General features: G+C 28.9%; 1 protein-coding gene across 1 annotated transcript in view; it reads right to left on the reverse strand.

The window, feature by feature from the left end:
• The window catches only part of LOC148308236 (rho GTPase-activating protein 7-like), a 449,904-nt gene that overhangs the window by 119,040 nt on the left and 313,197 nt on the right, over window positions 1-17,667 (reverse strand). Inside the window, exon 9 of the mRNA XM_088262080.1 lies at window positions 5,363-5,434. Within this exon, the coding sequence (XP_088118206.1) occupies window positions 5,363-5,434 (72 nt within the window). The remainder of the gene's footprint in view (window positions 1-5,362; window positions 5,435-17,667) is intronic.

Consider the following 17,667-nt stretch of genomic DNA (forward strand, 5'->3'; position numbering starts at 1 on the left):
AGAAGCGGCGTGATGGTTAGTTAGTTAATTTTTAAATCAAACACAGATATTTTGTTCTACTAAGTTATGTTTTATTAAAAACACATAAAAATTTATATTGTGTCAATTGTTTCGCCTAGGTACGGCATTTTCAAACGAATGTGTCACAAGTGAAATATGAATGATGAGAAGAGTAAATATTTTTTTATCTTAATATAACTCCAGATTAATTGAAATATCGCTCACTCCCTTCAAGAACGTTATAAATAAAAAAAAACTTGATTTTTGAAAAGAACGATTTTGAAGTTTAATAATATAATACAATGTTTAAAAATAAATATCAAGCCACTTTTTGAACTTTTTATTGTGCAATAGATCTTTTTAGGTAAGACCTGAATGTTTATTCTCCATTTGAAAAATATTTAGTGTAGGTATTTAAAAAAAATAGTTAAAAAACACTTTTTCTACAAAATGCAAAAACAACACTTTCTTAAATATTAATTTTTAATTAATGTTTTACTTAGTTAATACCACTGTTTCTTAAAATCTACTGTGAAACGTGTTTCGATGTATTCCGCATCATTTTCAAACACCGCATATTTCATACGGTGTTTGAAAATGATGCGGAATGCATCGAAACACGTGTCACAGTAGATTTTAAGAAATAGTGGTATTTACTAAGTAAAACATTAATTAAAAATTGATAGATTTTACCACAAAGTGACTGCCGAATCAATTAAGGTAAATATTTTGTTAAAAATATGCCTCTTTTGCTGGGATACAGTACATTTTCTAGGCATTCCAAAAAACATGCACAACTGAAAATTCACGATTTTTGATTTATGACGTTGTTGAAAGGAGTGAGCGATATTTCCGCGTATTTGGAGTATCCGTTGTCAAATTAAATCTGATATAATGATAATAGCAGTTTAAAACCTAAGAAACTTTCTTTACGGTGTTCAATTGCACAAAAAATATCATGTGAGAATATTAATATAAAACGTATAAATCATGAATTATTTATAGAGGCTAGAAAGTGTTTTAATGAGGTGTTAATAATAATCTGTCGGCGTTCCGATTAAGATATATGGCCAGATGGTGTTGGATAACACTGGCTATTTTCACATTAAACGTGAGAAAAAAGCTCCACTGAATTAATAAGTAATTCATCATCCTTATACGGTTACGTTCTGTATGAAATACGTTAGCACCGCAGTGCACAAATACCGCGAATTTCGTATGCGACTAAACGAATACAAACGTTCAGATTGCAAAACCATAAATGACATACAAATACAATGTTTCAAATAATGTTTAAAACGACTCGCATCAAACGCCAAACCGATTTTTAACATAGAAATTAATCATCATAATACGCGAGGACATAATAACATAAACACAACTAAGTTTATAGTAAGATCCTTGCAATATATTGCCTACATCCAAATTAACCAGCTGCCTGACATATTGCTCACTCCCTTCTACAACGTCATATATCAAAAACCGTCAATTTTCAGTTGTGCGTGTTTTTAGCAAAAACAGTAATATTTTAAACTTAATATTTACCCGCTACAGGGCAGAAAGTGCCGTTTTTGCATTTTGAAGAAAAGGTATTGTATAATTATTTTTTTAAATAAACTAAATATTTTTCAAATGGAGAAAAAACATTCAGGTTTTACCTAAAAAGATCTGTTGCACAGCAAAATGTTCAATGAGTGGCTTGATATTTATTTTTAATGCATTGTATTATATTTTTAAACATTAAAAACGATCTCCTGAAAAGTTTTTTTTGATTTATGATGTTGTTGAAAGGAGTGAGTGATATATAAAATAGAACTCAGTCAGGGATCCAAAATGAATAAACTGAAAAAATTGTTTTTGGAAAAGATATTGTGTTAGTGATTAGTTATGTTTTCTCATTTGTTTCTTTTAAACACGCTTTTGACCTTATGTTTTTTTCATATGCCTTTTTACTTCACCCGTTTATAGTATTATATTTTATATTTTGCCCCGTGTTACCTTTGTTTAATTGGGCTACTACCCATAGTAACAAGATTAAATCTAAATTTTCACCTTAACTTTGGGGTCCTATCCACAGTTAAAAGATTAAACTTAATTTTTACTTTCACCTTTGCCGTTGCATTGAATAACGATTTATACGTAAATATCTCATAGAAATAATGAAAAACCACAAAAACATAAGCTACGTAAATTGTAATGCGCCCTTGGGGGGTTATTCACGAAAACAGCGCTATATAAATAGGCTAAATTAATAAGTATTATTCTTATTGCAGTGTTTTTAGACTTCCTCTCTAGATTACGTTTCGTTTAGTTATGAAACGTGTTTTCGTGACAGCTGTTTCGTCACACAAATACATGAATATTTATTAAATAATTTCACAGATGGCCTCCGGTCGTTTGTGTCTGAAAACTTTGTAATCGAGTTAGTAACGATCCAATTTATTTCCTCCGCGTAAACTTTTCAATCTCTTCATGGTTCACAACTTCTACATTATCGTGATGACAGAGCGGTAACAACTAATGGAAAAAATCGGAGACACGCATGCGGATCAACTTCACATAAATTTTAATATATTTGGATATCGATAAAGGACATACCTACACACACATATATATATATATATATATATATATATATATATATATATATATATATATATATATATATATATATATATATATATATATATATATATATATATATATATATACATGTTTATAAAGATAAGCATATTATGCATGTTGTTTACAAAAGGTAGGCATTCTCTATAAACAAAGTAAGGAAGATAGGGACGAATGTAACAAGAGATGATTGTAAAAACTTTTTCACTGATATACTTACTCTTACGTTCATATTTCACTAGTGTACGACATTTGTTGAAACGTAAACCAGATTTAAACTCCCTGTAATTATACATATACAGTATTTAAAAATTATTTAGATTATTTAACTTGCATATATCCAATGGTCTTGGATCCCTTTTTTATGTAGAAAGTCGTTCAACAGATTTGAAAATATGGTTGGTGAAAAGTTTAAAAATAATACCATTTTTGAAACTTTTATGCACAGAGAAATAAAGTTGAATATTTTAAAAAAACGGGTCTTAGATGTTTTGAAATATTATTTAAAAAAAAAAAATTTAGGAGTACACACAATTATTATGACAACTGCAAAAAAATATTAAAAATAATGATAAATTTCGATAAATTCATATATAACGACATTTCTAAAAATACTACCTCAGAGGCAAAACGTGAAAGAAAATTAAAGAGGTATTTTTATAAATTGATTTTTTTTATAGACTTAGAACTTTAAAAAAACTGGCTCTAAGTAAAAATAATGTAACAAATGTAAGAGTTTTTCAGTGAAAACCTTGTAAGCGTTTTCCCGACGCAATTTCCAACAAAGTTTAATACTCCGAGATCAAATTAAGGGAAGAAAATTTTAATAAAATCCGAAGTAATACATTTTCGTGAGCATTATAATAATAATTATCATTAACCTTGACATTTCATGAGGAGTTTTCTCCCCAAAACTTTGTCTATGACGTAAGCACTCGTAATTGAATATTGATAATGTTGATACAAATTACATTACAAGTTGATAACGTTGTTACAAACTTCCGATAAATGTGATTACAATTTGTACCGACAGCGGTAGTGTTTCGGATTCGTACTCTTTATTAGAGAAGTATATTAAGAGACGGTGCGCACGTTGAAATGCCATTTCATCGTACGACTGATAAATACGTGTGAATATATTTGTATTACATTTCGTCAGCCTCCATGGTGTAATGGTTAGCGTGTTGACTACCGTCCCGGATTCGATTCCCAGGGTTAGGGGTGAAAATAAATATGACTGATATTACACTCTATGGGTGATTTTTTCACTCAAATATTTATTCAATACTACCCTGGACTGAAGTGAAGTGACCTGAAGTGGAGGGGCTGATCACCTTTCCTTCATGTGTTAACGACCAAGATAACACTGCGTTTATATGATGCAGTGCCCTATGCACCATTGGGGTCCGGGTAAGGTGGGTTTGATATTTATTTAATATTATGCTGGACTGGTCCCTGAAGCGCAGGAGTGATCACCTTGCCTTCATGTAAGTAACGACTAAGTTAACACTGCGTCAATACGATGTATTATGTCAATACACTGCGTTATACTTATATACACGACAGTTTTAAAAAAAATATTTTTTCAAAAGTAGATATCTTTAATTACACTTTTATTTGAAATAATTTTTTTGTTATTCTTGTTAATATTCTGTTAGTATTCCAATAAATAAAAAAAACTGATTTTTATGTTCGTTGTTTATCTACGTTTGTGTTTTCTTGAAATGAATTTGTTTGATATAAAAAATCAGGTGATTTATCGGTCGCGTTCGTGAGCAATTGAACGTGCGATGTAGCTTTTGGCGTCGGCTTATCGCATTCGAGTTTGGGCGAGCAAAATTAGTTCAAACGTAAATTGTTGCCTACAATATAATTCGCTTAGAGCTTTTCCAAGAACAATTAAATAATAAAGCAATTAATTTAATAATTTGATGCCCACAATTGTGTCTCTACAAAAGAGATATAAACTAATATATAGGTAATAGTGTTGGAATGTAAATGTATATTGTCACACCTACACAATCTTAGATATTGGATACCTTGGTCTCTAATTACAAGTGGGTGATGAATACTTACTGGAATCAATTAAAAATGGAAGATTCATTCATATTCTGTGTCTAAATTACCATAATTCGGTAATTAAAAACGTAAAATAATATCATCATAAAATAGACAACGCACAAAAAATAATAAACCTACAACATCGTTAGACGAGCTGCTTAAATTAAGACAAAAATTTATGATATTAAAATAATTACTTGAAACATAATCTGTAATAAAATTTTACTTTCCAGTGATATGTTTTATTTCATTTATGTATATTTTAAAGTAAAAATATTTACAAAAGCATTTATGTAGATTTTTAGACCCACTCTTGGCCATGGAAGAAATTTTAATAAAATGATACCGCGTAAACTTATGTATTTCTGAAGTTACGACATTTATTGTAACAGACATTTGCTGACGACAGATTGCTGTGATTCTAAATTATCTTTGTATAAATAAGTGAATTGTTATTATTATTATTTGGAATTATTTAATCCAAATATTTAACACGGTATAAAATAAATACACGTTTCTTTTAGTTATTTCAATATATTATAAATATGTCCAAAAATAAAAAAGGTGACAAATATTTGATAAAATGAAACTATGTAGTCGTTCAAATATACAAATACTTAAAATTAAAAACGAACTATAAGCAAGTTTAAATAAAATTAAATATGTGAAAATGACTTACCCTCATACATTTGTGCATACTGTGGAAAACCAGCCGCCCTAAGCCACTTGCAAGCTTCTGCTGCTTCGATTTCTGAAAAATAAACAAATGAAAAAATATTAAAATAAATGAACAATGATATTCCTCTACAATTTACGACGGTGAATATATTATTCGTAAACAACTTTGAATATTATTTATTTTATACGTATTTTTGTTTTTAAATTATTCGTTAAATAATAAAATATCAAATAAGTCATTCCATTACGTTTATATATAAAAAATAAATAAATAAAGTACGATTTAATCACATCTATAAGTATAAATAAAGTTAAGGTTATCCTATTAAGCAAATGTATGGTATAATTTTGTAGCTTTTGTATGCGTTACTACAAATATATTATAATATTCGCATAGTACATGTATGTACGTAATACCATAACACAAATAAGAACACGTGATTCATATTTTTCTTCTTCTTACCCTTATCTGCTCCCAATACTGCAAAGGACACTAAATCGTATTGATTGTCAAAATGTAATATTGATCGTTACTTAAGCGAAGTAGCCAGTAAAATTTGTATCAAAGATAAAATAAATAAAATATATTTCTTGAATGTTTTTCGCAGATACTTTGTGGCACATTTTATAAACTTTATAAAATAAAACAACTTTGTTTTAACCACTTTAAAACAAAGGTTTTTTATTTTATAAAGTTTAAATAAAATATAACCCAGTCAGAGATACAAAATTAATGAACTGAAAAAATACTTTACGGTAAGATATTTTATAAGTGATTACTTATATTTTCCCATTTGTTTTCTTTAACCGTGCTTCTTACCTTATTGTTCTTTGATTATTATTTACTATACTCGTTAATTGTTTTATATTTTACATTTTGACCTGTGTTAGTTTTGTTCCATTTTGAATCTATTTTACATTCTTATTTTAATCTATTTTACATTCTTGTTAACCTTAATAATAAAATAAGAAATAGAAATTACTCATCGGGAAGATTATAAATGTGATACTTAAAATAATAATAAATACAAAAATAGAATATATATAAAATATATAAGTATATAATATTTCCTTATATAGGTTTAATACAATGATATTAAATAATGATATATAAGAATTGAAACCAATAGCGTGTGTTACAAAGGAAATACAAAAGGAAAAACGTTATTTTGATAGGATTATATATGTGGTACATGTATGTGATCCCTTACAAAATATCTAATCAGGAATATTTCAGACCATATGGCGCGGGTGATTGATTGTAACAAATTATTAATATTGACTACAGATATATCGAATAAAATATGAAATAGTTTTTTTCGGACATCGGGAAGATAATTTATCAAAGGATATCATTTTATATACAAGAGCATAGAATTTTAGTAATATAGCTTTTTAACAACAAAATACTACTATGTGAATGTCGAAGAAAAAACGGTTTTTCATGTAGATTATATACAGATTTCTGCCGCAAATTATGCTTAGATTTATCTAAGTGTGCTTTCGGCTTTAATTTTGCAGTAGTGAAATTACAACCATATACAGCAATACTCCCAGAGAGAGAGTGATAGAGAGAGAGAGAGAGAGAGAGAGAGAGAGAGGGAGAGAGAAATAAGTGCCAATTTTATCATTACATTATGTTTTGTGTTTGTGTTTTTTTTAATAATCGTGGAATATAATAAAAAAAAACAGTGGAAAAAATATTTAAGTTGTTGTTTTATTATATAATATATATATAGTTGTGGTACATCTTGATCTTGGTCGTTTATTTACAATTTACTAGCTTATTATCACGCCGCTTCCCCGCAAGGGAAGGCAGAGAGAATGAAACGCCACACCAATCTGCAATCATCAACAATCTTCGACTCTCCCACATTCGTGCATCTCCTTAAACATACCCCCCGATTATTACGACTCTTGACCTGACCATTTTCAAGTATTTCAAATACTCATACCACGTTTTTCTCGGTCTGTCCTGCTTCCATTACTAACAACATTTTTATTTATTTAATACAGTTTATATTTAATTAAACAATTCAATTTATTTGCTTGAAATTTCTACTTTTAACATATGTTAATACGCTGTTCATCTCCAAAAAAGAGACTTAGATCTTGTGCTTGGAGAGGCTTTATCTTCGAGATTCTTAAATGATTTTTCAACTCCAAAATGTGATACTAAACAATTTCTACAAAACTTCAAATATTGTAATTAAATATTTCAATAAACTCCCTAAACAAATTAAAAAAAAATAGAAGATAGAAAAATTCTTAAGAAAGAAATTAATGCCCACTACATATTAATCTTGAAAAAAAATATAAAAAGGCTATTATACCATTAAATTTATAAAACATTAAACCTTGAGTGTAAGTCCCTCTCCAAGCACAAGAGCCCATTTTCTTTTTTTTTGAAGATGCACAGCGAATCTAAAACTATAAGTTTGCCATATGTATAAATGTTATGTATATGCATATGTAGAAATTGTATTATGTTATACTTAAAAATGTAACTATATTCAATATATATATATATATATATATATATATATATATATATATATATATATATATATATATATATATGTATATATATATATATATATATATATATATATATATATATAGATATATATATATATATATATATATATATATATATATATATATATATATATATATATATATATAAATATAAATATATATATAACGTGGTACTATTTTCCTTTATAAATTGGGTGTAAATAATATGTAAAGTGGGTGTATAATAATAAAATAAACAATGTGTGGCTTTGTAATTAAAGAAACGACAGTAAAAGTTTATTCTTAATTAATCTTTACAATAATTTTCTATCTATCTGATTCTGACAGTTAACAATATTATATTTTTTCTATCTGATGTCTTTTGTTTTATTCAGTGCGACGCATGCGACATCTGGTGGTAGAACTGTTTTATGTAGGTACTATATGTAAGTACTTAATAAAATGTATAGGTTGGTACCTAGGTATTTTATAACATGTATATAAATATATACTATCAGGATAGCCGGATACCAGTGTTACCTTTTAATATATGATAAAGCAACTAACATCACGTATTTTCGATAAATCCTAAGTGGCAACACAGGTCCGAATATACAATATTTTTGTAAGATCTATCTCCGCCTCGCGATGAATAAAACTTGATTGATGGTAAAAAGATATTCCCATGAATGTGCGTCTAAGTGACAAAATTAAAATTTCAATGGCATTCCGGGGTTCGAACGGGGAGAAATCAGAATCGGAATATGGAAATCATATTTCAAAGGGAAGTGGATTCAATTACCGGCTATGGCAACCCCATAACTGTCAATCTGCGGTCCGCATCACAAAGAGGTTTAAAAAGCCATCCTTTTATAAGGTCACGCACCGGTCCCTTTGTGGGCACTTCGGTACTAGCGCACTCCGAAAGAGGGTTCTCTAATGAAATTTGACGCGATTGATTTTTACTTATTATTACTAATTCATCAGAATCCCTTTATCAAGGCGGGATAATCGATAGCCCGCAACAAAATTTTCTTCAAGCTCAGGTAACATTTAACGTACATAACTGAATTATTTGCTTTAAACAGTAAAAAAAAATTGTCCACCTCCCTGGTGTAATGGTCAGCATGCTCGGCTACCATTCCGTAGGTCCCGGGTTCGATTCCCAAAGGGGTAAAATAAATATTAAGTGATGTTTTCACTCTAATATTTATTCAATATTACCCTGGACTGGTACCTGAAGCGGAGGGCTGATCACCTTTCCATCATGTGTGTGAGGCGGACAACGCATTCTAAACAACAATGATAATGTATTCTTTAAAAAAATCTAATTCCAATATACGCGTTTGGCTCCTGGCGCAGCCGGTCGCGTACTGAATTGTTATTTTTGCGACTACACTCTCAAAGATTCATCGCGATGCACTGTCAGTACTAAAGTATAAATAAGTAGATCTGTTGCATGAAGTACAGCATTATTATTAAATAATTATAGGAATTGAAGGTTTAATTGACTGCATTGATTTAATGTTCGGAGCTTTGATGTAAAACCTACAGATAATATTATTACTTATATCAATTATATTCAACCAATATTAGATAATATTATTTACTCGAGATATCCAATATGATACTCCTCAATATCAAACTTTTCATAAAAAGAGAATGATCCACATTGATTAATGTTTATTGCCATACTATAGAGCAGGCCTGGCCAACCCTGGTTTCGACAAGAACCTTGTCCTCCTCAGGGTTTATGTCAAAGGTTCTGGTCAAAACCGGTTGGAAAAAGTGTACCAATAAAAAGTGGCTAAAACAAAGTTGTTTTAATTTATGAAATTGATTTATTTAAACATTTCTATCGGATTAACATTTGAACACGAATGCGAGATTGAAACATGTTTTTTTTATGATAAAAATGCCGCTGAAAGATGACAGTATTCATCTCATATTTATTTCACTAACTTTTTTGGTCGATTTGCTTTATTTTTAAAGTCGAACGAGACCAGTAAAGGACCTCAGGAACGAATTAACGCTTCAGATTGCATTTCATAAAGCGACAAGTTACGAGTGAACCCTTTTCAAACTAATCCTCGAGCATTTTTATTTAGTGCGTTATAAATGGTTTTCAATTATCAGGACTAACGATGCAGATAAATACCCGGACCTTTATAATATAAGGCCTCAATTTATACCTGACATAATTCGCAATGATACATGTATGAAACTCTTTATCAAATAACTTATGTGGTATATGGATAATTGTATCGGACGTTTATTATATTAACTGTACCTCCATTAAGATAAATTAATATTGAAACGTAAGAATTTCTGTTCTGACTTTTTCATCATTAATTATTAATCATATTAGTTTATCCGCCTTTGTAGTGTATTGATTAGGTTAGGTTAGGTAATGTTAGACCTTCAAAAAATAACTATGCATAATAAGAACATATCGCTCACTCCTTTCAACAACGTCATATATAAAAAAAATCGTCAATTTTCAGTTGTGAATTTTACATTTTTATGGCATAACTTTGATAGGAATTCAAAAATATAAATATCTAATTTAATGAATATTAGAGAAACACACGCTATTTGAGTTGTGAAGAAGGGATTACTTGATTTATTAGAGAACCAGCGGGGGTTTGAAAATACAAGTGTTTGTTAGAGGCAATATTTATAATAATTTATTTCTTGTAATAAATTGATAAATGGTTTGGGTTGCTACTATGACTAAATGACTCAATATATTAGGTTTGAAGTATCTTTAATGTGTTAGGAAACAATATGTTCTAATAACTTGAAGTGTAAAGAGTAATATATAATGTTTTTCGTGTTAAAACATTGTTAATAAGGAACATTCAAATTATATTTTTTATTTATACTTTTAGTATTTACAGCATTTATTTTGTAGTATGTCATTGTTACTATTTTTTACAAAATTTAAGTAATGTTAATCCATGAAACGTTTAATGTTAGTAATATTATTTATTGTACAAAAAAATACCAAATTACTTGACATTTTTGACAACTCCACATATGTACATAATATATGAAGAAGAATATGGAAGTCTGGGTATTTATAGGGCTTATGACTTATCATAAGCTATAATCACTCAACCCATGATTCACAACCACACTTATATATTTTTAGGAAGTTATGTATCTATATATAATCAATCTTGTGACGTTCCATGATGGAGTTCACAAAGTCATTTATGATTGGATTCAGAAAGCTTTTATTTAGCAAAGACCCTTTTAAAAGGGTACCATGGAATACTTTAACATTCCAAGTTTTCTCCAGTCTTCTTCTGTGCCTATTCTACATTTACTGCATACCTTTGTTTATCTGTTGTTTCATTCCACACGTCCAAACCATATCAACACTATTTTTTTTTAATTTATCGATAATGCTTTTTTAGAAATATATCACTCACTCCTTTCAACAAGATCATATTTCAAAAATCTTGATTTTTCAGGAGATTGTTTTTAAAGTTTAAGAATATTATACAATGTATTTAAATAAATATGAAGCCACTTATTGAACTTTTTACGGTGTAATAGTTTTTTTAAGGTAAAACCTGAATCTTTTTCTCCATTTGAAAAATATTTAGTACATTTAATAATATAATTAAACAATAATTTTTCTTTAAAATGCAAAAATAACACTTTCTGCCCTGTAGCGGGTATATATTGTGTTAAAAATATGGCGCTTTTGCTGGGACATAGTACATTTTCTGGGCATTTCGAAAACATGCACAAATCCAAATTGACGATTTTTGATTTGTGACGTTCTTAAAAGGAGTGAGCGATATGTCAAAAATATGCCTGTGATCTTCAGTCATAAATGACGCAGGTATTTGTGATTCTAATGAACTGTCAACTCCAGTTAAACTAAGCTCAGCGGAATACAGACGACGAGACATTAACTCCTTTTTAACCCAACCGTCCGACCCATATCTTGTTAGGACTACCTTATAGTTTTTTTTGTAAGGATTTGAAATGCTCTGAATTTATGTTTGAAAGGTTGAGATTTAAAGTAAATTAGTATATATCGAATAAAATATAATATAACTTATTGGCTGTTAAAATACTACATCAGTAGTTCAAGTAATACATTATTCGGTAGTTTACTTTCTTTCCAAGATGCCAGACTATAGATTAAATACCTCTCCGCGTGAAAAACTAAGTTTTCTTGATAAACTTTAAATACGTCTGGAAGTTATTATCTATCCTTGAAATCCTAGTTGTTTAACATATTGTCCCTCCCAAGATCTTCTCCCAACTCCGTTTCAATCACTTACTTCATATTTTTTGCCTTTCATCAATTTAAAATATTATTCATATACAATATCTAATTATTTAATCATTCATATTGCAACTCCTTAAAATATGTATTTTCTCTCTCACAATATTTCAAGTGTTTAAATCATTTTCCACAAATTCTGGGTTTGTCTATACTTATGTGATTATTGATTGATCAATCGGCGGATATGTACGAGGAGATTGAAAGCTGTCCCACCGCATGCCCAGATCTGATACAGAAGCATCTAGGCTTCCTGACAGATCTGCTCTTGCTAAGCAATTATTTTTTTTTAACTAAGTTGCGAAATTTATTGAAAATGTGAAACAACATAAAATTGCATCCCGATTTTACTGTGAATTTGCATTTAAAAGCTTTTAATATACCTGTCACTGCCAATCTAAATAATACAAGGCTGTAAGTCCATCACCAAATTTTCTAGAAGTTCCCCAGTGTATGAGGAGTATGTATGAGGAGATGCATGAATGCGGAAGGGGCGAAGTTTGTTTGCAAATACAGATTGGTGTGGCGATCTATTCGTTCTGCCTACCGCTGCGGGGACGCGGCTTGGTGGTTAGTTAGTTAGTTAAAATAAGATGCTAATACTAATAGCAATACAAAAAGCCACTAAAGTAAAACAAAACACGAATGAGTAATTCATTGCACTTCATTGCTGTAAATTTTTCTACCGAAATTCATTTACTGTACTTTTCATCATTTTAATAATTTTTCAAAATGATTCATATTTTTTTCCGTTATTTAACTTCATTTTAAATTGATTGTTGTAAAGTGAAGTATCATGATCTTACATAAAATATATTTTACTGCGAAAAATGAGTCTTCTGGTATTTTTTTTGAAACGTCTTAAATATTACTCATTTATTTTTTTCCATTCCAGGGACGTTTCTAAAAAATAAAATTAAACTACAAATTTGAAATAAAATCATGCACCTTCAAAAAAATAAAACAGTTCTTATAATCTATTAATTATCGGCTGATTGACACCACTTCGTGAATTTCAACTTGTCAAAAAATCAATTTTAAACATGATTTTCATATCAGATATCGGAAAATCAAAAATTGTCAATCAAAAACAAATCAAAGCGTTAAAATAAAACAAAATTTATTCCAATTACTTATTTGGAAATATCAAGTTTATTTTTATTAAACATGTGTAGTTAAAAATTGAATAAAAATAAATAAATAAACTTCGTGTACGCGAGTGAGTATCTGCTCCAACGACAACCCTTCAAATTTGCTCCAAGATTTTAATTATGTTAAAACCTTTGTAAGAAAATGCTAGACTTAACTCTCGAGACATCGTTAACTAGAAGAGAGAACTATTATAGATACTATATTTTCTCAAAAAAAGACAAGGGAGTGTTTGTTTCAAATATGAAAATGTGGAATTCCGAGTTGGTTCGTGGTATTAAACAAAATATTCGTCTGAATAACACTAAACATTTATTCGCCCTCGATTCGATTTCACTTCACAAAAATTGGTTTGTTATTTATATTTTGAAATGTGAAATATTTAAGTCATACCAGCCATGTCAACTAGAGATTTTTTATACAAATCCGAATATGAACATTATTTGGTTCGTGAAAAATCGAATATTCATCTGAATCATACATGTTTTCCACTGAATTCAATGCGATTAGCATATTTTTTATATTTCTATTATTTATTTTTAGTATATATTAATTAGTTTTGTTTGAAAATATTTATAAATATCGCTCACTCCTTTAAACAACGACATATTAAAAAAAAACTTGATTTTTCAGGAGATCGTTTTTAAAGTTTAAAAATATAATGTAATTTGTTAAAAATAAATATCAAGCCACTTATTGAACTTTTCACTGTGCAACAGATCTTTTTAGGTAAAACCTGAATGTTTCTTCTCCACTTGAAAAATATTTAGAATATAAAAAAAATCAAACAATACCTTTTTCTCAAAATGCAAAAACAACACTTTTTGCCCTGTAGCGGGTAAATATTATGTTTAAAATATGCCGCTTTTGCTGGGATATAGTACATTTTCTGGGCATTCCGAAAACTGACGATTTTTTAAATATGACGTTGTTGAAAGGAGTGAGCGATATATGTGTAAAACTTGAAATATATGTACATTCCTAAACAACAACAATAACAAAATTATTCTGATCGCATGTTGACACTTATTTTTACTACACTCCTAGGAGAAATGTTGAATACGCGAAAGATTTAATATATATTGATGGCATGGTGAAATCATATTACATTCAGTATGCCTCAAAATGACGAGGTTAAATGTTTGGTAAGTGTTTTTTTTTCAATTTATGGTTCATATTAAATAAGTAAAATTTGGCCAAACACAAATATTTAAAATTAATTAGACTATTAGTAATTACCGAATCTATCTTGTACATGAATAACATTCAAGAATAATTATTTTCGTATTATTAAAATATATTTGAAACAAACAATATTGTATAAGTAAAATACTTATTCAAGATTTAAGAATTTAATAAAATAAAAGATATATTTCTTGTGAGGAGATTTTTGTTTTCATATAAAATTTATTACTATTATCATCGCAAAGATCGCACAGTTTTATTTGGCACTAAAAGTCCACCGTAAATATCTTTGAAGAGGGCTACGGACTTATTAAAAATATATAACGTAATATGATACAAGGTGTAAAGTTTTAAATATTTATATCTCTATCACGAACGTACTATAATTTTGACTTAAATGAAAAAATCATACTTAATGTTTAATAGTAAATATTCAATGTGTGATACATTGATTATTTATTATTTGTCATTACTGTAAAAAATATTTGTCTTATTGAACATTTCACTAAAGGTTTTTTATTTTAAAATATTAGTTTTTAATATAAGTCAAGTATCTAATAAAATAAAAATACTTGGCACGATCAGATCAATCAGAACCTAAAATCTGGTGGTGTCAAAAGTCTGCGTAATCGAAGGGCGTGTATGACTAGATGTATGGATGTGAAGGAGGCGAGGAGTGTACGTCAGAACAGAAATGTGTAGCGTTCCATCCTTTCTGCCTACCCTCGCGGGGAAACGGCGTGATGGTAGAGTAGTAGTTATAAAATGTGATTCGCTGATAAAAACTTATCATGTTCCTACTTAGGCGCCAACTTTATAATAGTTCTATGGCGACTTGTGAGTGGGTATAATCTTGTGTTTAAATTTACTTTTAATTATAATTTCATTTAATTCATAATTATGTTTTTATCACCTAATTAACACGTATATTCGCTAGTGAAAATTCTAGGCAAAAAACACTCATTATCTGCCACATATTGAGTAATAAAAAAATTCCCGATATAAAATACTTCGAACTGGAAAAAATCTTACATTTATGAGCAAAAATTTGAAACAACTCAAAATATTGCTTGACTATTTATCATATGTTTTGAAAACATTAAATTGTAAAGTTAATCTTGATATAATGACGTTCTTTGTTCATAAGTTTTTTTATAAGTCTTGGTGGTCTTTTAATAAGAAGGGACTGTTTCTCGATAATTGACCTAATTAACTTATAAAGACCTTTCATAAGCTGCTTACAAAGACCTTTTCATGAAGAATTATTCTTATATCGGATTTTATAGAAATTTATTGACCTCCGTTTACGATAAATACGTATGCGTAGACGATAAGGGTTTGGAAATTATTTTGCGGAATTCATTAAAACATTCAGCAGTATATTGCAGGCAAATTCATCCATATTCGAGTACTTTAAGTGAGTATTTCAATGCTTTCAGTATTTCATGGAGATAGAGAGAACAACATTTTATGATGTGTTTTAATAGCGTGAAGCTAAATTAAATTCTGAGTTATTATTATTTGACGACTGTAAATGCATAAAAAAACCTTTCAGTAATAGAATAAAGATTTTATATATAACATTTTATCTCATATCAACAAAGATGAAGAAGAATATGGAAGCCTGGGTATTTACATGGCTTATGACTTGTTATGAGCAGGTTAAGTGATCACTTTACACACGTGCAACATTCACCATTCTACCCATGATTAACAACCACACTACTGTTTTTTTTGGATCTCTTAGATATACCATTAATCTCATGACACAGTTTATATAAGTTCGCAACAACCATCTATGTTGGATTGAGAAAGCTTTCGTTTAGCAGAGACCCTTTTGTTTGGATGTATACAAGATCCGAACCGCGGATTTTTTTTTCATACTGGGAAACGTCTGAAAACGCGATTTATTTTTATTTTTATGTCTATGATAGGTAATAAACCCAAAAAATACCCAGACTAGATATAATTTTTCATCTATGTTGAGATGTCGAAAAAATGAAAAATATCTTTGAAATGGAGAAAACCAAGATATGTGAACAAGTATTTGTAGACAACATTTTGAGTGTGTCCAAATACTTGTTCACAAAATCTGGATAATCTCCAATCACAGGATTTATTTTCATATTATCATCAAGAATTCGAGTGGTGTGGTTGTCAATAATGGATAGAATTGGTGAATATTACACGTGTGTGAAGTGATCACTTAAACCAGCCTATGACGGTCGTCAGCCCCGTAAAATCTCAGACTTCCATATTCTTCTTCATCTTTGATGAGATGTCAAAAAATAGTATTTGGAGACATTCAAAATGTCGTTGAATAATATGCTAGTGAAAATCATTATGAAAATGGAGGCTGTAGCAATGGTTACCATATACAACTGTTAAGTGAAGACATTTTACGTAGGTGAGACCTGTAATTATTGAGGAGAAAAATATTGCAAAATGAATTCAAGAAATAATTATTTTCAATCGGTCTGAATGTATGTGATACAACCTTTACATATAATATAATTTATATTTGAAGCACTACCATTGCGATTTTCCATTTTAAAATTAAAATGTAACTTTGTTTTAAAATCACTATAAATTTGCCAATCACCTAATAGAAAATAATCACTCATTTGATAAAAATAAAGGTCTAAATATATTACACATATGCAATAGAGGACTTAAATTAGATTACTTAGAAAAATTATAAATTAAAAAGGCAATTAATAATAATTTCTAACTTATAAATACACAATTTGTAAATGATTTTTTATTTGTAAATGATTTTTCGTGAAATTTTCGTGAAATTTTCGATTTGTAAATGATTTTTTAAAAGTCAGTAATTAAATATGTTTCCAATCACTCATTATCCCTGATCCCTTTTGACTGTGACTGCCAATCAACAAAAAAATAAAGCCACTTAAGATCTACCCAACCTCCTTTGCATAACCGTCAAAATATTTTGAATTTTGTTTAGTAGATAGTGTTTTAGTATTAATAATCAGTTTTGATAAAAAAAAGCGGCTAGCTTCGAAACCGGTAGACATTATAATTAAGTTATAATGAAATATTCAAAGTGATCTTTACATATAAATTCTATATCCAATACTTCAAAATTATCCAAATAGTATTATCACTGAGAATTTGTTAAACCTTCT

The sequence above is a fragment of the Brachycentrus maculatus genome, unplaced genomic scaffold, assembly GCF_059751285.1.
Source record: "Brachycentrus maculatus isolate JH-2025_06_01 unplaced genomic scaffold, ASM5975128v1 h1tg000173l, whole genome shotgun sequence".
NCBI classification, from domain to species: Eukaryota; Metazoa; Arthropoda; class Insecta; order Trichoptera; family Brachycentridae; genus Brachycentrus; species Brachycentrus maculatus.